The sequence below is a fragment of the Macrobrachium nipponense genome, chromosome 10, assembly GCF_015104395.2.
Source record: "Macrobrachium nipponense isolate FS-2020 chromosome 10, ASM1510439v2, whole genome shotgun sequence".
Classification (NCBI taxonomy): domain Eukaryota; kingdom Metazoa; phylum Arthropoda; class Malacostraca; order Decapoda; family Palaemonidae; genus Macrobrachium; species Macrobrachium nipponense.
This window is the reverse complement of record NC_087204.1, coordinates 96330388-96357037: the sequence shown is the minus strand read 5'-3', so window position 1 is coordinate 96357037 and position 26650 is coordinate 96330388. Positions and strand designations below refer to the sequence as shown.

The 26650-nt window shown below is 37.2% G+C and overlaps 1 protein-coding gene across 7 annotated transcripts in view; it reads right to left on the bottom strand.

The window, feature by feature from the left end:
- Nucleotides 1-26650, bottom strand: part of LOC135223782 (rap guanine nucleotide exchange factor 1-like) — a 297008-nt gene that overhangs the window by 58272 nt on the left and 212086 nt on the right. Inside the window, exon 1 of one of the 7 annotated variants that reach the window (XM_064262569.1) lies at nt 13257-13326. The exons of the other annotated variants lie outside the window; for them this stretch is intronic. Within the exon in view, the coding sequence (XP_064118639.1) occupies nt 13257-13320 (64 nt within the window). The 5' untranslated portion in view covers nt 13321-13326. Of the gene's footprint in view, nt 1-13256; nt 13327-26650 lie in introns of those variants that run through there. 7 annotated transcript variants of the gene reach the window in all.

Sequence of the window (26650 nt, the reverse complement as noted above, 5' to 3'; positions counted from 1 at the left end):
GCTTCTGTCAAATTTACATTGTGTCATGAATCAATTCATAAATTCCTGTCATGAATGACTTTAGTTTAAACCAGTTCGAATGAGGAACAGCTGGGGTTATTCAACTCCTTATTTCACTTGCTCCTCTGTCATATGATTAGTAAGATATTCTACATAAATCTGGCTTCCATATGGCCAGTTCTACGCAGTTACATGCAAACCCTTGTATTGTGTATGTGTGTATGTCTGCTTCTATTTTTCTCGCAGTCTTCACACACTGACTATACACTAAACATCCACTAAGTACTCAATATACACTAAACACTCACTAAACATTCACTAAGCATTCATTATACTTTTCTGCTTCAAAACAGAACAGTCTTTGTGATTCACTTTACATACACTTTTAGTCTGCTTTCCTAGGCAAAACAACAATAATCATCCTATCATCATTACCATTTATTTAAAACAAAAGAGAGAGTTTTCGCCATTACCGCTCGCCATCAATACTAATCAAAATTAGCAACTATTAAAAGCAGTAAATATCATCATCGTGAATATTACTAATATTATTACCAGCAAATAAGTAAAGAGACAATGCAAGGCTTACACAATACTCCTCAATAAACTGTCAATGACCGAAGAGGATGCAAAATCATTTGCAAATTCAAAATGAAACACGAAACTCCTTCTGAATAATTCAGAGCAAGGCATATTATCAGCCGTTCTGCTCCGGGTGGCTTCAGTCATTATTTACACTGGTTGTTGAAAGCTATGATGTCAGATCCGACTTGGGAATTGGATGCAATGCAAGTGGCCAGATCAGAGAGAGAGAGAGAGAGAGAGAGAGAGAGAGAGAGAGAGAGAGAGAGATATGTGGGTGGCAGTGTTCCATTCTACAAAAGTAATAATTCAAAATATGTCCAATCAATATTACAACCAATTATCATTTAAAATTTATTTTAAAAAAGTGAGACACCAATAATTGATGTAGAAAAAAAAAAAAAAAAAAAAAAAAAATATATATATATTATATATATATATATATATATATTATATATATATATTATTATATATATTATATTAAATAAATATATATATATATAATATATATTATATATATTATAATATTTTCTGTCAAATGTAAAGGGGAAGTGAAATTAGCCGTTTGTAAATAACCAAGCTGAAAATTCGATAAAATAGTTGAAAAACAAGCATAGGAAATTGAAAATGACCAAAAGAACATCTCTCCTCTCTCTCTCTCTCTCTCTCTCTCCTCTCTCTCTCTCTCTCTCTCTCTCTCAGCAGACACTTGCGCAAACAGAAGCGAATATTAATTGAACTTCGCAAGCACAGCGAGTATTTGAAATTCTAATTTCTCAGACGAATTGTAACACCGATGATGAGGCAAATACTGTAAAATTTATAGAGCATATAAAACGTGTGAATAATATTTCTACAAGATAATGAAATTGGCACAGTCCTTATCCAGTTTATGGGAGGTTCCATGTATTTAAATAAATTTATTTCAAAGTAAAAGCCCTAATGAGAAAAATATTTGTGGAAAACTTCAATGAACAGAACGGATAAGAATGCATGAGTATGCGTGCACCCAAAGGATTTCTATGTCAAAAAGCTGAGAATTGTTAAGATTTTTTTTGCGCTAATCATTAGAAGTGAAATATTTCCCAACAGATGAATTACAATTTCTTGTTTGTATGGTGTTTTTACGTTGCATGGAACCAGTGGTTATTCAGCAACGGGACCAACGGCTTTACGTGACTTCCGAACCACGTCGAGAGTGAATTTCTATCACCAGAAATACACATCGCTAACCCCTCAATGGAATGCCCGAGGATCGAACTCGCGTCCAGGTGACACGCCAACACCATACCGACCACGCCACCGAGACGCTGAATTGCTATAATTTCTTCCAATGGGACGAGACAGGTGGGTAAGGGCAAATATAATGCCCATGTTTGATCAAGCCTTAAAAAAACGGTAGTGCATATTTCTAATCCAGTTGTACCGGTACGCTTAATCGGCTTTATTTACACAAATGGCCGTCATCCAGTGTGTTTGCGTCAGTCTTATGCCTTCATTTTCCTAGTCAACGAAAAGCAAAAAATACAACCAACCTTAATCAAACCAAACCTAACGTACTCTCAAGCGAAGCATTATTACAGAAAGAGATAGAGTTAATTGTCAAAATGTAGCCATTAAAAATTGTTACAGGGATATAAAACGTGGAGCTTAGGCCTAAGGAATCGATGGACGTGACCAATTAAAAACGAAACCGAATTTTAAACTGGACCAATTAGTGAATGACTGATGCCTGCAGCATTTAGGGAAGTGACAAACGGCCAAATGAGGATACGAACGAGAGAGAGAGAGAGAGAGAGAGAGAGAGAGAGAGAGAGAGAGAGAGAGAGAGAGAGAGGTCACCTTGATAGGAAAAAAATACTTTACATGAGAACTACCAGTATACGTCTAATGGGGCAAACTGCGTTTGATTCTATTATTCATGTCTGGAGAAAAAAAAATGACCCAAATGATATTCCAAGCAGAGAGGCAAAGATTGTAGTTACTTTCTAATTGGTTTACTAATGACAATCAAGTGTACGACACAAACCGCTCGACACAAAACAAATTCATCAGTTGCGCCTCTCCTTCAGAGAGAGAACAAACATCGTCTTCCGAATCATCACATGACTCCACGGGAGGGTCTGGTAGGGTAGACCCTCCCGAGCCTTCTGCAGCTCGGTTCACTTCTTTCCTCTTTCAGCTTTTGAGTTTAGCCGAGAAAGAAAAGATTTTTAATTTTTTTTTTTTATTCCAATCATTTTCCTCAACTCCTGAATGACCTGAAGGGTGTGATTCCGTTCATAGTCTTTGGGATCCTGTTCGTCGTCTTTCTTTTAGGGAAAGAAAGACGGCTACGGCTGTGATCCTGTTTATCGTCTTTTTCATCCTGTTTATTGTCTCTCTATCGTCTTTCTTTTGGGGAACATACAACAAACGGCTGATTTTCTGTTTAACGTCTTTCTTTTGGGGGAAGAAAAACGAACGTGATCTTTTAATCGTTTTTCTTCTGGGGAGAAAAAGATGAATTTGATCCTTTAATCGTCTTTCTTTTGGGGAAAGAAAGATGCATATGATCCTGTTTATCGACTATACAAATCAAATACAACAACGTACTCACATACACACAAACTGGGGTCACGTTAAATTACGTATACTTCAAATAAATCAACGTACTCACGTACAACAAACTGGGGTCATATTAAATTACGTACACATCAAATACAACAACGTACTCACGTACACACAAACTGAGGTCACATTAAATTACGTGCGCATTAAACACAGCAACGTACTCACGTACACAAAAGCTGAGGACACATTAAATTACGTACACATTAAACACAGCCACGTACTCACGCACACACAAACTGGGGTCATGTTAAATTACGTACACATCAAACACAGCCACGTACTCACGTACACACAAGCAGATGTCACATTAAATCACGTACACATTAAACACAGCAACGTACACACAAGCTGAGGTCACATTAAATTATGTACATATTGAACACAGCCACGTATTCACGTACACACAAACTGAAGTCATATTAAATTACGTTCACATCAAATACAGCCATGTATTCACGTACACACAAACTGAAGTCATATTAAATTACGTTCACATCAAATACAGCCATGTATTCACGTACACACAAACTGAAGTCATATTAAATTACGTTCACATCAAATACAGCCATGTATTCACGCACACACAAATTGAAGTCATATTAAATTACGTACACATCAAACACAGCCACGTACTCACGTACACACAAACTGGGGTCATAACAAATTACGTACACATCAAACACAGCAACGTACTCACGTACACACAAAATGAGGTCACATTAAATTACGATACAAATCAAATAGAACAACCTACACACATACACACACACACAGACGAACAAAAGGGGGATCTGAAATCTCAGTGTCTGAAGCAGTGGGCAAGAACTTGACATTTAAACTTCTTTGCAAATATCAAGAGGCCAGACAGTCGTCGTCTCTTGCGGCATTTCAATCGATGCATTAGTCGGTCGAGATTGGGGTTGAACCCATTTCCATCAGGGATTCCGATCTGGATGCGAAACTTGATTGACGTGTCGATTGAAAATGCCTAATGGTTGTGGCTGTTATAGACGCATCAGAAGTGAAGACTATATGGCAATAAAAAAACAACAGAGTACTGTAGTAGTAGTAGTAGTAGTAGTAGTAGTAGTAGTAGTAGTAGTAGTAGTAGTGGAAAAGTAAATCCACAATAGTATGTCTGTTTGATTTTGTTATTTAAAAAATATATCTTAAATAACAAAATCAAACAGACATACTACTATAGTGGATTTACTTTTCCGTTTTATTGACTCACGTGATTGTGAGTTTCCTTTGAATAATAATAATAATAATAATAATAATAATAATAATAATAATAATAATAATAATAATAATAATAATAATAATATAACAATAATAATTAATAATAATAATAATACGAGAAGAAGAAAATTGAGATTAATATGATCGATAATGATGACTTTACCTTCATTTCATTTCTATAATAATAATAATATAATAATATTAATAATATAAATAATAATATAATAATAAGATATAATAATAATAATAATAATAATAATAATAATAATAATAATAAGATTATGATGTCTTCCATATCCGGCAGATTTATTATAACAACAACAACAATAATAATAATAACCAAACGAGAAAACAGCAAGGGTAGCAACAGTGCCCTACTGTAACGTCAAACTAAAGACGCCACCAATAGAAAAATGGTCGCTTGCACCAGAACCTCCATGATTCACCAACACCACCACTACCCCCACCAATCCCACCACTATCCCCACCACCACCACCACTATCCCCACCACCACCACCACCGTCCTGGCCTTGAACAATCACACATAAGCAGGAGAGAACAGACGGAGAGAGAGAGAGGGAAAAAAAGGAAAAATAGTAAAAATGAAGAAAACAAGAGAGGTGAAGGATGGCAGCAAAATGTGTATAATTTACTTAACTGTCTGCGTCTCGATACAGGCAAAATTTAAGGTTGCTCAATTTTTCAAAACGTCTTTCCGGGCCAAAAATGAGACTTACATTTTACCCTAACGGAATAAACCGTTTGAGGAGGGAGAAATGTATCACACGAAAATGAAGGTGACGTGCACCTGCCATTTTCGAAACACAAGTATCAATAAACAAACCCAACGAACCAGCGAGTACCTGGGGCCTATAAAAATACAGAAAATAAAATAGAAATACAACAATACAAGCCGTTAGGCCAAGTCACGAGGAGCGTAATTGCCTATACCTCAGCACGAAACAAAACATCCAGGAGAGAGAGAGAGAGAGAGAGAGAGAGAGAGAGAGAGAGAGAGAGAGAGAGACGAATCCCCTGACAACTGGATACAATCAATCAACAAAAAACGGGCCCCTTCAACGTATTGTAAAGACCACACCACAACGATCACAGTTGCGTATGCTGAAAACCGTGCAATTGCAAGCAATGTCAATTGTATTTAATTAAGCGACAGGAAAGGGTAAGGGTATCTTTGGGTACGATAAAGCACCTTGCGGCTGCACGATGGCAAAAGGGCAGGAGAGGCGGATATAGTTTGGGCTGCGGGGGTCACCCCACGGGCCCACGCCCTTGACCTCCCGCCGCAGAGCAGATCACGGCGCCCACCACTAACACGAGAGCGTTGGGACATCTCGCGCCCATTAGACATCATCTCTCTCTCTCTCTCTCTCTCTCTCATAAAGGTGATTTTCTTTACCCAATGTAAAAGCCTACTTAATATGGACGATTCTCCTTACACAATATTAGACATGCTGAGAGAGAAGCATACTAGTGTACTTGAATCTTTCGCCAACGTAAAATACACCAGAGAGAGAGAGAGAGAGAGAGAGAGAGAGAGAGAGAGAGAGAGAGAGAGAGAAGTGGGTATGATATATAGTTTCAACCAGAGGGAGTATAGATTACCTCGTCAAGGCCGTCTCATTCATCATTATGGTGTGACGGAAGACACTTTGACGGAGCAATGAGAGAGAGAGAGAGAGAGAGAGAGAGAGAGAGAGAGAGAGAGAGAGAGAGATAACTATTTCACCCAGGAGTATGGATTACCTGGTCGAGGACCTCCCATTCCTTTGACGGACCAATGGTTAACCATATCAGTTATTTTTCCCTCTCTACACCTATTTACGACCCAAGATTGTTGAAAACTAACCTTGTATCTACATAATTTACTGATCAACTAAACAGAGACCAACTACACAATTTCAAAAATGACAAGACCTCTCTGGCGGGGCTGTTTGGGTCCTCCCACGTGTGTTTTATCTCCGCATATCTACCAAATTTACAACAGAGAGATAAAACCATTATCTCACATTACAGATATCAAATATCATCTTCTCCGTGACGCAGAATTCTAATTAAATTACATAAGTTCACGATTGATAAAGTTTTTATTATTCAATAACAAGAAACGGAGAAATGCCCATACCCTTATTTTGCCCGTCCACCTCAAGGACCGAACACAAGGTTCGTTCCCATGTGTGGAGAGAAGAACGACATTTTCCGTAAACTCACAGAATGTGAAGTTGTTGAAAGTGATATATTTGAAGGAAAACAAGATGGCGCAACTAGACAACTTCATATGGACACAAAAGCGTCTGTCCACTCGATCATTTTATTACTGCTTACGAAATGTGGTAACACAAGAAGAGGAAGTGTAGAAGAGGCCGAATTAAAAGTGTGAGGAGATCAGTTTCCCTCACGCGTCTCAAATGAGGCTTTCGCACGGGCTAAGATGTGAAGATGGAAGGGATAACGTGAATTAACTGCTTATTCTTTATGTCTGCACTTTTATTCTCAAGAGGGATATCACTTAGCATCATGTAAGTCCTGGTATATGATCAATATTTTTATTATACGTCCTACTGTTACTTTCAGATTAATGAAGCCAATAGCGCAGTCGATTATTTTGCAGATATTTTGTTGTATGGGCTAAATAGTTATAAGGCTGTGTCTCAATCTTGAATTTATCTATAAAAATGGTCTATACACCAAATATACGACATGCGCAGGAAAATGTTAAAAAGAAGTTCGACGAGAGTTCACATTCGAAGCGAATTACCTTGACGGATAATAATCTCTCAAACGGAAAAACTCTCTTATTCTGTGTTGACTGTGTCATCTAATGGCAGCCAATGGGGAGAAAAATAGGTCAAATTAAGGAGGGAGAGAGAGAGAGAGAGAGAGAGAGAGAGAGAGAGAGAGAGAGAGAGAGAGAGAGAGAGAGAGCACTTGCAAATTCAACATACGGTTCGCTATTCCAATCTCGGGGTTGTGTGTGTGTGTGTGTTTGTGTGTGTGTGTGTATGTGTGTATGTATGTGTGTGTATAAGTATAAAAACAAATATATATAATACAGTACATGTACTAGTTATATTATATATATATATTAATTCTATATATATATATATATATATATAATATATATGTATATAAATCAATTTCAAAAATTTCCTTTCTTTTTAAAATACACGCAAATCAAAACTCGCTACGCGGATGTTTGAGCAAAAGTATCAATTACAGCAACGAAAGAACAACCGGCAGCAATATTATGAAATCCCTCCCAGCGAAGGCATCCAACCTGTGTGTAATGAAAGTGCAGCAGATTCAATATTTAGTGTTAATAGGGCGGGAGGCGAACGTGGGATTTGGCCATTACAACAAATGACGCAAATTTAATCGTGCATGAAAAATGAAAGGAGGTTAGAGTCTCGGCATCGAGAGAGAGAGAGAGAGAGAGAGAGAGAGAGAGAGAGAGAGAGAGAGAGAGAGAGAGAGATTCAAGGGCCAGGAGGGGCTTTGGAAATGGATTTCTCCCGTCTCAAGGCTCGCTGATTACTTCCGTCGGCAGCGAAAAAAGAAATGATTCAACTTTGTAAATAATCAGCCTAGACAAAACTACTATGTATACCATATATCATAACTTTGTCGAAGAAGATGAAGAGATTATTGCTTGAATGTATAGTGTAGTAAGGTATATCATGTATATCCATAAAACTGTGTTCATCTTCTTCTTGACATTTTTCTAACCTTGCCAAAGCATTTCTGCTAAATTTTCGTCAGCGCCAATACTTCATTAAGATGAGCGTAACAATAAGGACTACATATAAAAACCAAAAACAGGAATATTTGATGACTAACATGATACCGACTAAAAATTACTCTTGAGGGTAAAATAAGAACAATAAGGAATACATAATCCAAACACAGTCATTATAAAAAATAAAAAATACAACATTCGTGAAGTCAGCAGTGCTAACTGCTGACTTCACGAATAGGCTCCTTAAAAATCATTTATGATACGAGAGAAATACTCTGCGTCATGCATTTCCTTCATTTGCATATTGGCCTTCACTAAGCATTAACAAGTTACACAATATGAATGTCGCTAATGTACGTTGCTTCATAAATAACCAAGAAAAAAATATATTTGTTGAGAAATAATGACAATATATCCCAAAAAAGGACGTCAACTCTTTACTAACCGAATATGTTAAAAAAAACGTCTATAGAAAAAAATCCCTTCCAATAAAAATGTTTAATATCCCAACACCTCTGACATTTATGAGACGACCCAGCCATCTGGTGACAGAAAATGGAAGTAACGATTTGTCCCTGAATATGAAGGACACATCAAAAGGGCGTCGACTGAAAATATCACAGTTTTGTTTCATATGGAAACAATCTCTCTCTCTCTCTCTCTCTCTCTCTCTCTCTCTCTCTCTCTCCCCGCATACAATCGTAGTCTTCCGGTCAATTAAGTCGTGCAATGGTAAGTCTGGTCAGTACTTGGATGGGTGTACTTATGAATTCAGTACTTAGTCCCAAAACAATCCTGGGTTAAAGGGTTTTGGTCTGCCAAGCTTAACTCCACCCCCCAATTCTCTCTCTCTCTCGTCTCTCTCTCTCTCTCCTATCTCTCTCTCTCTCTCATATATATATATCTATATATATATATATATATATATATATATATCCATATATACATATATCTATATAAATATTTGAGCTACAAATGTCCTCTAATTCTAATTCGCTCAACCTCGGAATAAATATATTTTCACATATGTAAACGAAGGGGAATTTTTTTTGTTAGTTGATAATAATTTCGTCCTCTCGCGGGTTCGAACCCACGAGAGGACGAAATTATTATCAGCTAAAAAACTCCCTTCGGTTTACACATGTGAAAATATATTTGTTCCGAGGTAGAGCGAAATAGATATTAGAGGACATTTGTAGCCCGAATAATTTATATGAATCACGGTGATGTGATAATTATTCATATATATATATATATATATATATATATATATATATATATCACACACACACACATTATATACACACACACACACACATATATATATTTATATTATATATAATACATAAATTATATATATATATATATAAAAACCTTACTAAACACGTGAGGCATAAATGTCAAATAAATTCAAAGGACGAAGAAGGCACAATCACGGTGCTCTTTCCGGTTGAGCACATTTCACAAAGGGTCGGTTCAACGACCGCGTGAAATAATAATAAAATCATTTTGGAAACGTGAATTCACAGCGGAGAAGAAACATATTATCGGGATACAAAGGATGGAAATGCTTTCGAATGAAAAGAAATACTGCAGTGTGTATATATATGTACATACGGTACCCACACTTATTTCATGAAATTTATATCAACATGCATCCATGCTTACACATACAGATAGACAGATGTGCACAACACACACACACACACACACACATATATTTGTATATATGTAAATAAATACTGTTAAAACCGGATACCAACTGCTTGATAAGGGTGGAAGTTGGTCCACCGAAATATAGTCCTTAGCTTTAAACCAGAGTGTTTTAATGGACTTTTTATACTTTACACACACACACACACACACACACACATATTTATATAATTATACATATCCTTAGATCCACGGTAGAAAGGTAAGTGAAAATGGGGACTTGGAACAAATACTTTCGTAGTTTATTCTACATTTTCAAGTTCACACTGAATGTCATACAAAAAGAGAGAGAGAGAGAAGCGGGGTTACAGATTGTTAATCTGGGCGGCATGTTCTTTAAGCGAAAGAGATATATGTCTGTCTGTGTGTGTGTGTCCATCTGCATATAAATATAAGCATGTCTATACATGAATAAACATCGAAATAAACCTGACATAATGTATACATGTGTTAGATTAATTTCCCTCTTCTTATACTCGACTCCACAACAACGATTAACTGCGCGCTAAACCCCGCAGGATTAAAGGCAGATTAACGAACACGGAAAGAAAAAAAAATTCAAAAATTACGAAAAGGTGAACGAGGGAGCGAACCCACAACACTAAATTAACCAGAACTTTCACTCTTGCAAAACGGATTAATGATAAGCGTTGATGTGAAGGAAGAACTCGATGAAAAATTCACGGGTCTTAAAAATTGCCCAAGTCCTGGAAATATCGTCGGGTCGGTAATAATTATGAGAAGTCGGAAGTGAAAAAGGTTACGCTTTTAAAGTTAATTTGAAGAGTACTCGGGGAGAGAGAGAGAGAGAAGGAGAGAGAGAGAGAGAGAGAGAGAGAGAGAGAGAGAGAGAGAGAATTAACGCCCCGTCATTCAATTAACTTTAGTGGCAATTTTTCAACACTGAAGGTAAAATAACTGTAATGTTACGAATTGTTTCAAAGTAATTGAAATGTAGTGACAAAACCAAAAAGATTAAAACCACATGATAATAATAGTAGAAGTTGATAAAAATATAAGAAAAAAAAGGGATATTATCAAGTATTATTGTCGTTGGTCATCAGGCCACTCTAAAATTATATATTATTATATATAATATATATATGTATGATATATATATATATATATATATCTTATATCTTATTATATATTCTATATATCTATTGAACTAAGCTACAGCCACAAAAAGAAAATTGAAACACTGGAGATGATTTTCTTTTGATCCTGAAATAAAACGTATGTTCCAGAAAGAACTGAATAAGATAGAATAAAGAGGATTACCATAAGTAGATTTTAATGTTAATCCATTCCGTGACTTCCAAACCTTTTCGTATTGCCCTAGGACGTATACCCACCATATGTTTAGGCCCTTGCTTATGTATATCTTCTACGGCTGCTCTATGAGCAAGAGCCCGTGCTAACGTAAGTTCAGCTTCATTAAAAACAACACATATGTATATCTTTAGTTGCTGTGACCATGTCTTGGTAATAAGACGAAAAGTATTTAGCATCTCCAGCGTTTCAATTTTCCTTCGTGGAAGTAACTTTGTTTGTATAATCGCCACGTTTTTTATTTTTCGTGATTGCAAAATCTATATTATATATATATATATATATATATATATATATATATATATATATATATATTATATTAGCGAATACTACAGAAAATGATAGGCAGAAAGTCAGTACCAAGAGCGTTTCGCCTTTAATCAGGCAATTGTCGAGGTACAAATGAAATACAGTTGGAAAGATGGTACAAGGTCAACAAGAAGATCAACAATATCAGATGGTTAATTGTCAAACTGCTCTATTATATTCCTGCGGTATTCGCTCATATGTATATATATATATATATATATATATATATATATATATATATATATGTGTCTGTGTGTGTGTGTGTGTGTGTGTCATATCACATTACCGCGATGAATAAACATACATCGAGCTACAAATGTCTCTTATATCTAATGTTATTGTATTTTCTCTCACATAGGAATTCGAACATGTGTCGTGAAATAACAGTGCGTCGTAATACGTAGCAAAAGAGAAGTAATTTATTATATATATATATATATATATATATATATATATATATAATAATAAATTACTTCTCTTATTGCTACGTATTACGACGCACTGCTATTTCACGACACATGTTCGAATTCCTATGGGAGAGAAAATACAATAACATTAAGGTAATTACTTCAGCAAGAGTTTTACCCCTTAACCACCATCTGTGATCTGGAATGCTGCAAAGCCATCTGGTGTCACCCAATTAAACGCAGAGCGTGAAGGGAGACGGTCAAGAATTTTAATTCTCTCTCTCTCTCTCTCTCTTTCTTCCTTCTTCTTCTTCTTCTTCTCTCTCCCGGATTTATCAAGAAAAAGATCAGTACGTGAACAAGGGCTGACGACGTAAAAACTGTGAGAGAGAGAGAGAGAGAGAGAGAGAGAGAGAGAGAGAGAGAGAGAGAGAGAGAGGGGGGGGGGAACTTACATGAGTTCACACGAGTTTATAACTACGTAATATCATATTACTATGGTCACTGCCAAGTGAACACAATAATCAAAACAGGAATCACATAAGTACTGTTAAGTACGAGTGGATAGATCACACTTATTATTCAAGATTCACTTCGTTCCTTCAAAACTTTCAACTCTAAGCGTCCAAATCCATTTTTGGAGGAAAAACACCCACAAACGATTTGCAGACAAAATTGTTGGACACAACGCGCTACCTCTATTTTTCAACACCCTTTCACATACGAATATGCGATGAGCATCAAAATTTTGCCACAAATCACTGACAAGTCTGACAACATTCACCTGAATTTTGTGAATTTTCTCACCGGCCTTTCGTAACTGTCGAGTCTCCGAAGTCAAATCATGGGATAATATTCAGATAATAAAATAATTGGTGCTGAAATTCGTAAAAATTGCGCAGCAGTTTCTTCGATGCACATCGTATAATGAAGGCCACCAAAAATACATTTACCTTTCGTTGGCCTGGGTATAATGATCTTTGAGCCGCAGCCCACAAAACTAACCACGGCCCGATGGTAGCCTGGCATATATCGTTGCCAGACGCATGGTTATGGCTAACTTTAACCTTAAATAAATAAAAACTACTGAGCCTAGGGGGCTGCAATTTGGTATACTTGATGATTGGAGGGTGGATGATCAACATACCAATTTGCAGCCCTCTAGCCTCTGTAGTTTTTAAGATCTGATTGCGCACATAAAAAGTGCGGACAGAAAACAGTGCGGACGGACAGACAAAGCCGGCACAATAGTTTTCATTTCAGAAAACTACAAATGCAGTTTATTTTCGAGAACTTGCCTTACCTGAACCCAACGACACGACAAGAGCGTTCAGAATCATACACACACACCTGGTCACGTCACTCATGCTTACCTGCGAAAGGGAAAAAGATAAAAGGTTATTTGAAGGCAAAATAAAAATCTTTTAGAGTTGCATAATATTTTCTTGATTATATCTGACGAGACGACGAGCATAAATGAATGAGAATGACGGACTCAACAACCTCTCTCTCTCTCTCTCTCTCTCTCTCTCTCTCTCTCTCCTCTCTCCTCTCTCTCTCTCTCGGATAGTAAAGAAACACACATTGTAAATTTCACAATAATAATAATAACAATTCTAACACTTCCATACAGATATACAACCTCTCTCTCTCTCGTCTCTCTTCTTCTCTCTCTCTCTCTCTCTCTCTCTCTCTCTCTCTCTCTCTCTCTCTCTCGTGGGACATTAATGGAACAGGCACAATGCAAGTTTCGCAATAATAATAATAATTCTAACATTTCTCACTCTCTCTCTCTCTAGGATAGTAAAGGAACACGCACAATGTAAATTTCATAATAATAATAATAATAATAATAATAATAATAATAATAATAATAATAATAATAATAATAATAATAATAATAATAATAAATTTTTCTGTATACATATATCCAACGCGTCTTTCTTATCCACCACGCAAGAAAATAAAGCACCCATTAAGAGTCACAAACAAAAACAAAAACAAATAAAAAAAACAAACGACGCGAAATAATCACAAGCAACAAATGCAACTTGACATTGCAAATGTGCTTGCTTGCCCGCTTGCCTCACTCACGGTTCAGTCGACCGGCCAAGCAAGCATAGCTGACACAGCCCTAGAAACTAGGTCGGTCATTGCACGATAGGAAGGCGGAGAGAGAGAGAGAGAGAGAGAGAGAATTACAAGGATAAGCATGTTTCAAAGTTAGTCCACCCGAGGAGACATCGTGTGCTCACTTATCTCTAGGAGCAGGTTTATTTTTTATTTATTTATTTTTATTTTATTTTATTATTTATTTATTTATTTTTTTTTTTTTTTGAGAGAGAGAGAGAGAGAGAGAGAGAGAGAGAGAGAGAGAGAGAGAGAGAGGAATGATCAAACAAAGGAAGGAAAAGATGAATGGGGAAACGAGAAGAGAGGGAGATAAAAGATGGGACGACAGAATGGTCGAGAAATGTGGAAATGATAAAGACAAAGAGATACGAGAGAAAGCAATTAAAAAACGAGAAGGAAAATGGAAATGAGTGGGAAATGTAGAAGGATAATGACGTACGAACGTAAAGAAAATAAGTTTACAATGGAGATACAGAATATTCAACAAATGAAAAAAAAAAAAAACTATTTACAACGACAATTAAAAATAGGCGGACAGAGGTGAGGAAAATCTGAAATACTGAGAAGAGAAAACGTAAACTAAGAGAGAAGATAACGTACGAAGGGCGGAGGAGAATCAGCGGTAAATAATTGGTAAAACGGAATAATTAAAACAACAACAAAAACAACAACAACAACAACAAAACAAAAACAACAACAACAACAACAACAACAACAATAATAATAATAATGATAATATAATAATAATAATAATAATAATGAACCATGCAAAAACTTCTTCAGTTTTCTTCTGAAGATTGAAAAAGCAACCCACAAAATTACTGTGTATAACGTGTTTACTTATAAATATTTACATTTTATTTTACTCTAAATGTAAATATTTATAAGTAAACACGTTATACACAGTAATTTTGTGGGTTTCTTTTTTCAATAATAATAATATCAACAAAGTCTAGAGGAAAAAGCCCGAAAATACATTATCAAAGTGAAATCCCCCCCACAAAAAAATAAATATAAATATAAAAAAAAAAGGCGGTGCACCCTAGTATTAACCGACAACCTACCCCCAACCGCGTCCACCCCCCCCCCCCCCAACACATACCCTACTCCTTACCCGAGTCTCTACCGTATAAAGACACTTATCTGTCTCTATAATCCCCGGCGTCTCTCCAGCATCAGGCTGTTCCGCCGAAAACGCCCAGAAAGAGGACACCCGCACAACAAAACAAACACACCCACGGCCAAGGAAAACAGCAGAAGTTCAGAATCAAAATAAGAGAGAGGAGAGAGAGAGAGAGAGAGAGAGAGAGAGAGAGAGAGAGAGAGAGAGAGAGAGAGACCCCTAAAAGTTGATGCTTCGACCACAAATAAATATCCACAAAATTCGCTTTAATTTTCAGAGCTCGATACAGTTTATCTCTCTCTCTCTCTCTTTCTGCGAAATTTTGAAGGTAATACATTGACATTCGTACCAAGCACAAGTATGTTTATATTGTTGGTAGGTAGTTTCTCTCTCTCTCTCTCTCTCTCTCTCTCTCTCTCTCTCTCTCTCTCTCTCTCTCTCTCGTGAACTAGGTCAATGCTTAACCACACATTCAAGATGGATGAGGTCACATTGACAAAAAATTAAGTTTGTCCACAGCTTGACCTAATTCGGTGATTTTCCAATTGTTTATTTTCTTAAATCCATGTTTTGATAACATTTTATAATAATAACATTGCTAACCATATTAATACGTACCACTTTATCATATATGTTTTGTTTTGAGGTATACAACACTAATACATTCAAGTTTTTAATATAATTTAGACAAATGTTTTTGAAAAAAGGAAAAACCTATTAAACTTGTCAGGTCAACCATGAAGAGGCAGTTCCTAAACTACTTATTCTAATAACTAACTCTTTGCACGTTACACATTATATCTATCACGGAATTTAAAATGAAAATATAAGGTATTAACAAAGTTCTTTCGAGGAAGTGGACCTAATGAAAGACTGCATAAAAACAAGAAAGAAAATCTGGTCTAAAAAATAAGATCGTCACGGATTTCTAGTGTAATATAATCACCAACACACCAAGGGAAATAACTAAGAACGAAGTTTTCCTACTTCGAGGACTAAGCAGTAACGTAAACAGCACATAAATAAACAACACTTGCAAATGCACCGACAGAAAAGCAAGCGGACATTGCTTACGGATTTACATTTTTTTTTTTAATTCTTCCCCAGAAGTTTTCCTTCTCATCACAACACACACACACACACACACACACTTTATATATATCCCTTACAAAGGCTGACGCCATAATGTTTTTAGCTAATATTTAGGAGTACGTTTGCCAGGACCACACCCTGCCACATGGACGTTCAAACGGCTTCTGTACAGACAAGGCACAACGTTGCATAATTACCTAAATATCTACCTCTCATATGCCTCATGAGGACGTCGCCAAGAGATGATATGAGCAGTAACTGGATAACTGGACAACGTATTAATCAGGTTACATAACCACAGCGTATAAAGTTCTAACTCGCCCATAAATACGGTCCGAGCAAAGGCCGACTGACTCATCTCGGGCTGGAGGAATATCACAGACGTCGAACCCAAGTGGATGATAATAGGAGGGAAGACGACGACTATATGATGATGATGATGCTAAGTAAAGATGGCCTCTCGAGTGATACGCCGCCGCCGCAGCGGCCAGATCACATCCCTCGGACCGTAACCACAAGGATGATTCATTGAGGTAACAAGCGACGAACGCCCTCTAACCACTGGACCCCACAACCCCTATATCCCCACCTCCTACCAACAACTCCCTCCTTCCTTCACCTCTATACCTCTTCCTACCTCCTCCTTTCCTTTCTATCTCTTTCTTCTTCTTCTTGTAAATTTCAATCTAACACTCCCGGAGTTGCAAATTCAATCTGACACTCCCCCTACCTTTCCCAGGAGTTGCAAATTCAATCTAACAGTCACCCCTACCTTCCCGGAGTTGTAAATTCAATCTGACACTCACTCCATCAACAGAATACAGCAGTCAGAGAGATGGATCTTGCAAGGTATACGCGATCGCTTCTTAGATCTGATCATTCGTTCAATGCGTGTAAAAGGTATCCAAAAGAAGAAGAGGGAGATGAGGCAGGCGAAGAAAAAGATGAAAAATATGAGGAGAAGGATGAAGTAAAAAATAAAATAAATATAAAAGCTGGTGTAAATAAAGAACCAAGACCACAAGACTTTTTTTTCCAATCTACAACGGATATGAACGTCGTCAGAAATCAACTGTGTCCCTAGAAACATTCTAATTTTTCATTTTCTGAGTCAGTTCTGCAAGTCTTCCACTGCCGATTTTTACTCCACCAATATACCATCTCTGACTCGCTTCCCCACTTCTTCCCCTACCACTACCGTAACATTTACGCTCGAATTACGCATGTGATTCAAGAACCCACTATGCGTACTAAAATCCAGCGCATTACCATCTGGTTCTTACGTTTCCTAACAAGTCTGACTCCCTTGAGTTATAGAAACGCTTAAGTTCATCTTGACAAAAAATGACGACACACGGTCCTTCATTTTCATTGGAAAATTTTACACTAGAAGTTGCATTCTTTCTTAGAACACGATTCATTCGAACAAATATGATGAATATAATGAAACTTAGGCCCCTAATCTCCATTGAGAAATATGATGGAAAAAGTTGCGTTCTTTTATGAACACGACATTAAGAAGGGATAGCTTTCATTTCTTCTTATCACACATTCCTGTTTACGAGTGGAAATCTCTCCAATGGACATCGCAAAACACGGACCAAATTAGAAAAATCGTCGCAAGAGAATTTCGTTTCCTTAATTGTATTAAAACTAAGAAATTCCGCTGCAGCAAAATGGGCAATGAGCGCAATAACTCCTTAACCTAAAGAATAACTGGGTATCAGATGATTTCAAGAATACAGAATGTTAGGAACAACAAAGCGAGATGTGATTAAAATGGTACCGGACACAACACTGCCATAAATGCGAGGCCACACAAATTGCTTGAGGGAAAAATGAGTAAAAATATACATATTCATCTTATTTACTAACCTGATACAACGGTATCTCTGAAATGAAAATTGATTTACTCTGAAGTTTCGTATTTACACAATATTCATGATCAAGCCAAGCCTGGTGAACAGTCAAGAAATGCCTATGATTGACTGATTGAAAGTATTTAGGCCAAAGGCCAAGCACTGGGGACCTATGAGGTCATTCAGCACTAAAATGGAAATTGAGTAAAGGGTCTGAAAGGTGTAACAGAAGGAAAACCTCGCAGTTGCACTATAAATCAACTGTTAGGAGAGGGTGGAAAGTAAGAGGGAAGAAAGAGAATATGGAAGGAGGCACAGTAAAAGTAATGAAAAGGGTGGCAGCTAGGAGCCGAAGGCACGTTGCAAAGAACCTACAGTGCACCACATGAGGGTGCACTGATGGCACTATCCTCCTACGGGGAAGAAATGCCTATGGTCTGAAGGGCTTTCACAAAAACGCTAAATGTCTTCTGACAGAGGGCTAGACTAGAGTAAGAGTCCAGGTTTTATAAGCTTTACAAATGGCTGATTTTCGTATCATGGTTCTTAAAACTACTTCTCCAGTACGCTGAACACAGACGATCGTTTTAAGCCTAGTACGCAGATGAAGAAACAACAACAGTAAAGAGATGATCAACACGACGTCAAAACGAAGGAGGAGATAAACGTCGACCTTACATTACTCGTCAAGACGTATTGATGAATGTCTGTTGTTGTCTTCCCCTCCCCTATGCCTTAAAAGTACTATCCTGGCGTGTACGACGTCAATTCCACATCATCAATCGTCCTAGCCAGGCTTCTGCGAAGACAGACCAACCCTAATCAGCCTATCCATCAACTATTTGAGGGGGATCTCTGGCTGCATGACTTATTATTCCACTCCAAGTTACGTCACATATACTATACTGTGTTCGCCCATGTACGGTAGTCTGTTGATAAAGAAGGTAATTGGGTGTGCTGTCAACAGTGGCAGTGGTAGGAGCTATAGTAGATTCACATCAACCGTTCATCTGATGTGTAGGCCAGTCCCTTACGACGTTCCTGGTTGGCTGTTGATAAGCCAATCACAGGGCTGGAAACCCTCAGTCTCTCTCGAGAGCGCACATATATAGGCAGGATGTATATTCCACTTCTCCTGAGGGATACGTCCTTCAAAAGTATCCCTCATGAGAAGTGGAACACATCCTGCCTATGTGAACTCTCTCGAGATACTGAGAGTTTCCAGCCCTGTGATTGACTTATCAACAGCCAATCAGGAGCGTCGTAAGGGACTGAACTAGACATCAGATGCACGGTTGAGTTGAATCTACTATAGTAATGGAAAATGGAAGTGATCTAAACCCTTTTCCGCCCACCTTGTGATTTGGGCAGTTCACTTGGAATTCTCTATAAAATATGATTGCTATGGAGGAAATATTGGCAATATTAATCATTTCTCTTGCGAGTAATAAACTGCAAAATACCTTGTGATATTTCTGTCTACGTCATAACCTCTGTAATATGGCCTCAAAGTCTTTTGGTGTTGTTCCCTTGCTTGTGAATACACCTGACCAAGCTTTTTCCAGCTCATTTTTTTAAAACCTTATTTTTGCTTTGATCTTTAACCTTCTTTAATTTGCTGTTTCATTTATTGTTATTTGATAGCTAAAACAGGTAAGTTTGCTGAGATTTGATTTTACCTATAAATACTATATCTTTTTTATTATAATACACAAGGCTAAGCTTAAGTATGAATTCTTCTCTTATTTCTTCCTCCAGTGGATCGTCTCATAGGAATGTTTTGTTCATTATGAATAATAATAATAATAATAATAATAATAATAATAATAATAATAATAAATGGTGACCATATGTTTAAAAATGTAATATTCAAATTACAAAATGTAGTTATATAATCATATAGTATTACCCGTGATCTACCAGTGCTTTTATAAGAAATTGAACGCAACTCACACTTGAACCACCAAATTACTGGAATTCAGACATTTACAAAAAACGAGTATATATATATAAATGAAATTTATATATACACATACAATACAAATTATATATATATATATATATATATATATATATATATATATATATATATGAATAATTATCAACATCGAAACCGTGATCCATTTATATATCAATTCAAGCTACAAATGTCCTTTAATATCTAAATTCACTTTACCCCCTCCCAAATGATATATTTTCATATATGTACCGAAGGGGAATTTTTTAATTGATAATAATTTCGTCCCCCCATGGGATCGAACCACCGTCCAAGTGGACGGGACGAAATCAGGACAGTCAGTGACGCTATCCAATCAGCCAACAACAGAGACGCTATAAGTTCATATCGATTCTGACCTACAAATCACCCTCGATCTGGGAGCTTTCGTAATTAGAATCGATATGAAACCCGTCTACCATGTTGGCCAATTCGAGCGTTTGACAGCACGTAGCCTTTTGTTATGAATAATTATCACATCGAACCGTGATCCATTTATATATCAATTCAAGCTACAAATGTCCTTTAATATCTAAATTCACTTTACCTCCCAAATGATATATTTTCATATATGTACCGAAGGGGAATTTTTTAATTGATAATAATTTCGTCCCCCATGGGATCGAACCACCGTCCAAGTGGACGGGGACGAAAATCAGGACAGTCCATGACGCTATCCAATCAGCCAACAGAGACGCTATAGTTCATATCGATTCTGACCTTACAAATCACCCTCGATCTGGGAGCTTTCGTAATTAGAATCGATATGAACTTATAGCGTCTCTGTTGGCTGATTGGATAGCGTCACTGACTGTCCTGATTTCGTCCCCGTCCACTTGGACGGTGGTTCGATCCCATGGGGGGACGAAATTATTATCAATTAAAAAATTCCCCTTCGGTACATATATGAAAATATATCATTGGGAGGTAAAGTGAATTTAGATATTAAAGGACATTTGTAGCTTGAATTGATATATAAATGGATCACGGTTCGATGTGATAATTATTCATAACAAAAGGCTACGTGCTGTCAAACGCTCGAATTGGCCAACATGGTAGACGGGGTTTCATATCGATTCTAATTACGAAAGCTCCCAGATCGAGGGTGATTTGTAAGGTCAGAATCGATATGAACTTATAGCGTCTCTGTTGGCTGATTGGATAGCGTCACTGACTGTCCTGATTTCGTCCCGTCCACTTGGACGGTGTTCGATCCCATGGGGGGAGGGGCGAAATTATTATCAATTAAAAAATTCCCCTTCGGTACATATATGAAAATATATCATTTGGAGGGTAAAGTGAATTTCAGATTATTAAAGGACATTTGTAGCTTGAATTGATATATATATATATATATATTATTATATATTATTATATATTATATATATTATTATTATATTATATATATATATATATATATATAAAATATATATATTATATAATATATATAGGTTAACACAGCTCTGTAACCGTAATGGTAGTAAGAATAAGTGGAAAAACTGAACCTCTACACAAAGTCTGCACATAATGATCATCAGTTTCCCCAAAGTAATACACTAGCTTCATAGGAATTAATCTCTTCAATGGATTGACTTTTTGATATATCAGGGATAGGAACAGTAAAGACTAAAGTGTCATCTCTACTAGCCTCCGGCCTAAGGTTATTCTTCAGGAACTCAGGACCTGAAAAGTAATTTGTTCTCATTAGCTGCTTGTGGACAGACAGACAACGAGTAATACAATCAGCTGGATTGTCCTCCCAGAAACAAAGCTAATGTAATGGGATGTTTTTCACAAATTTCATTGATGTCCAGCAATCTGTTCTTGACAAAAACAGAAACTTTCTGTAATTTATCCAGTTTTATGGAATAGGAACGAATCCAGGATAAAGCTACCAAACTACTGAATATACCTGCAAATCGACTATTCTGATAGGGTTAACACAAGTGTGACCCGCTAATTTCCTCATACAAGTCAACCAGGCACTCAGCAGCCAAAGCAATACCCTGGAGTTCGAGAGAAGGAATACTTTTAGAATTCAAATTCTTTCCAATAATGCGGTTCTTTGCCATAACAAAGCTTATGGAACCAGTTGAAATGTTCAAAATAAAAATCACAACTCCAAGATAATTTACTACTATCAGCAAGCTAACAAACTGTAACAATCACTTCTGCTTCCAATAAACCTTGGAACATTCACTGCTGGGGAAGCATTAGCTTGCTTAGCATGTTCTTTCCACTGTCTCTGTAGTTCTTTATCCAGCACATCATCCCAACCAAACTCCTTTTTTACACTGTAGAGAGTGCATAAATAGCCTACTGCGGTTAAGCATCGGGCCATTAAAGTTATACAAGTCGAATTGGGAGGCTATAGAGCGTAAGATATCCCTCTTAGTTTTGGCATCTACATCAAAGATTAAAGGGTCTGGTAGATAGAGAGTCTACTTCTCTCTCTCTATATATATATATATATATATATAATATATATTATACATATATATATATATATATGTGACAGCACCACCCAAAATATCTGGTTATTACATTTATCAATCAAAGATATTTACATCACGACAGCCAGACACTTGAAACTTCGTCACATAAAATACGACTGATTACTGTAAATGCAACAGCGATCCCTTAAAAGTGTATTAATCATGCTAAAAATCTGACTAAATTCATTAAAACAAGTGTGAGGTAATCAAATATGAGATTAAATTAATTTAAGGGCATCACACCAACGTCAACTTTAAAAGTCTAAGTACTTCAAATATTTTCCCTGTTCTAACTCACCCCAAGAGAACTGAAGGAAAAAAGCACAATTGACACTTTAAAACTCTACCTAAATAAAATTCTAGCATTGGTGACCAGTAAATGAAACACTGTTATAAAAAGTCTAAATACAAAAAATTAATTTTCAAATAAAAAAATTATAAAGTGAAATTCACAATTTCAGGGAAATTCACTAATACTTGAAAACAACACAGAGTTTAATTAATTCTTGAATTTAATTTCAAAACAAAATTAAATCATAATTAATTTATCAAGAAATTAATTAATCAAGAAGTTCAATATATTCAACCAAAATTCAAGCTGTTGAGCAACAATTAAAATTTGAAAAGAACCCTTTTTAAGTTAATGCAAATTAATTCACCCAAAAAGACATAAGTCAAGCGGTTCTTTAGTTTGGCCGGCTTCTTGGTCCCACAATGAGACAAACAACAGCCTACTCACCCACTGGCCTTGTCACTGATAACCAGCTCTCTCTCTCTCTCTCTCTCTCTCTCTCTCTCTCTCTCTCTCTCCAAGCCACAACCCTGCCTCGCTACAGGCCGGCATCCATTAAATAAATGGGGATTTAAATACATAATTACAGCTGACCAACACCAGCAATGGTGATTAAGTATTGGTTCTCGGTCAGCTCAAGAGATGTAGAGGAAGGGAAGGAGTCGGGGTAAAGGTGGGGGTGGGGATGACTGCCGTATATTTAAACGGGGGTCCTTGCTCTACACACACAAGGCTAACCTACTCCTGTAGCTGTAGCTTCTTTAGTTCATTTCCCAAACCCTTCAAATGGTGCTATTATAAACATTGCCTGGAGCAGTGGTTCCCAAACTGGGGTCAGCAGACCCCTGGGGGTCCAGGAGAAAGCCTTAGGGGGGTCCGCGACACAATGAAAAAAATTAATATTTTTTCAACTTTAGAAAAAAAAATTTAGGCTGTTTTCACCAGTTTTACTGTGTATTGTATTTGATCAATTAAAAATACTGAAAATATATTTTTATATATTTACTTATACTTACTTTGTGTAGGAATATGCAAATATGAAATGTGCTACGTTATACTTGGTATCTCGGTATGATAATGATAACTTTTGATTGGCTGGGGCCCTTGGTATGGTCAAGTTTGGGAACCATTGGCCTAGGGTACACACCAGTCGCCTGAATCACTCTAAAATTCTATCTATGGTCGGCAAAAAAAAAAAATATATAATAAATAAATAAATAAATAAATAAATAAAAAACCTTTCCTTGTGCTTAGGGGAATGTCTGTCATTTTTAGCCTTCACTCTGATGGAAAGAAAAAAGACGGGACAGACGTTTAAATGGCCTTATGCAGAGAAACCTTAAATCCTTCCGAAACTGAAAACTAGGTGGATTTATTGTGTACGGAAATGTTTTATAAAGGATTTCATCTTTAAAAATATATAAAAATGATCGAGTAGAAGGAAATACAGGATAAATACTTGGATTTACGTGTAAGTTAAATTTCGATAAAAGTTCTCAGCATTAAAATATAACACTGAAGAAGAAAATAAAGAAATAAATTGCAATGAACTGGACATGAGCGAAGCACATTAAGTAATAGGAGAATACAAGCAAAACAATTGAAAGAGTAAATGGTAACACACACATACGGAGAGAGAGAGAGAGAGAGAGTTAGAGAGAGAGAGAGAGAGAGAGAGAGAGAGAGAGAGAGAGAGGGGGAGGGGGGAGGGGGGGGCGTACCTGAAAAGCAATAAATATGATGATTTTAGACCACAAAATGAAAGTTTACACTAACTGAAGAGATTTAGGGATCCATCATAACGTATAGTGTTTATATTCGCTAGAAAGAAAAACGCGCGTATCTTGTAAATGTACAAAGGACCTTTACATAAAGTATTTAATACTAAAGACCTGACATTCCTGTCCTGCATCTCCGAGAAATGGGCGTCTGAAGGGCGTGGGAGCAAGATCCTGGAAGCAAGAATAAGTGAGGAGAAAAAGTCACCGAAAGAAAAAAAGAAGGAATAAGGAAAACACGGACTGAAAGGGGAATTTTCTTCTAGCGATCCTCTCTCTCTCTCTCTCTCTCTCTACGGACACATTTCACGCTGCATGAACAGCGTGGGGCGCACAATTAGATCCAGAGTGATAATAAGTGTGGCTGCACATATACACGCCCTCCTCTCTCTCTCTCTCTCTCTCTCTCTCTCTCTCTCTCATAAACACACACACACCTCTCTCTTTCATACACACACCCACATCACCCTTTCTCTCTCTCTTTCTCTCCCTCTCATATACGCACACATACCACCCTTTCTCTCTCTCCCTCTCAAATCCCCAAACAAATGCATTTCTCTCTCTCTCTCTCTCTGTCATGCACACAAATATCTCTCCCTCTCGCATACACACACACACACACACACACACACACACACACATAGCCGCTCCGCCCCCCTCCCCTCTCCTCTCTCTCTCTCTCTCTCTCTCTCTCTCTCATGCACACAAAAATATCTCTCCCTCTTGCATACACACACACACACACACACACACACATAGCCGCTCCTCCACCCCCCCCTCTCTCTCTCTCTCTCTCTCTCTCTCTCTCTCTCTCTGTCTGCGTGCGCTGTTCATACACAACAGAAGGGTTGACCGAAAGGCAGACGTCACCTTCCCCGGTCTCCGCCCTTTTTTTCCAGGAAGACGACCTCTTCTCAGAAGCTTGTAGGTGTTGTTTACAGTAACCAGGAGAGAGAGAGAGAGAGAGAGAGAGAGAGAGAGAGAGAGAGAGAGAGGTGTTTATAAGAGGCAGAGATATATACTTGTGTATGAAAGATAAAGAGGTACTTGCGTTTACTAAAGAGAGAGAGAGAGAGGGGGGGGGGTGTTGATAAGAGACAGAGAGATATATAATTGTGTATGAAAGAGGAAGAGTTACTTGCGTTTATGAGAGAGAGAGAGAGAGAGAGAGAGAGAGAGAGAGAGATTCTGGGTAAGAATCTAGGAAATCACTCTGAACTACTTCCATCTTTGTAAGAGCATTTTACAAGCATTATATATTGTGGGCGAGAGTTAAGGGCATCATCGCCTCTTCACTAAAGAATTGGGTAAGACATGGATTTTAACCTTTTACACAATGGACCCAACCTATGCGATGACACAGAGAGAGAGAGAGAGAGAGAGAGAGAGAGAGAGAGAGAGAGAGACTCTTAACCCTCGCAGTTTATATTGGAAACAAAACAAGGAATGGAGGAAGAGTAGGGGACGAGGGGGGGGGGGGGGAGTGAAAAAAAAAAAGGGGGGGGGGTGTGAGGGGCGGGCTTAAGTAAGACTCATAAAAGCAAGCAAAATTAAGTGTTTCATAAATATGCGAGATACGTAACGATTTCCTTACGCTAGTGTTTTCTTTTACGCACGCAAACAAAAACTATTTTCCAAGTATCATCTTCACCACAAAAACTGAATTTAAAAACATCACATGTACTGACCATGTACAAAAATGGGTGGAAATATAATAAATATTCATATTACGTTGTATCGTGACTGAAGAGTTGGTTTTAGAAAGCTTACAGGAAATTTTAGTGATAATAATAATAAGAGTTCTCATAAGAAATAGTGAACGCGTAGTCTAGTGAGGACACATAATGCTATGAATCAACTGTTGGACCTTTTCGTTGTATTTCTGAATCTGTAATTTTTATCTTCGTTATGTTTTATTTTAGTATGTAA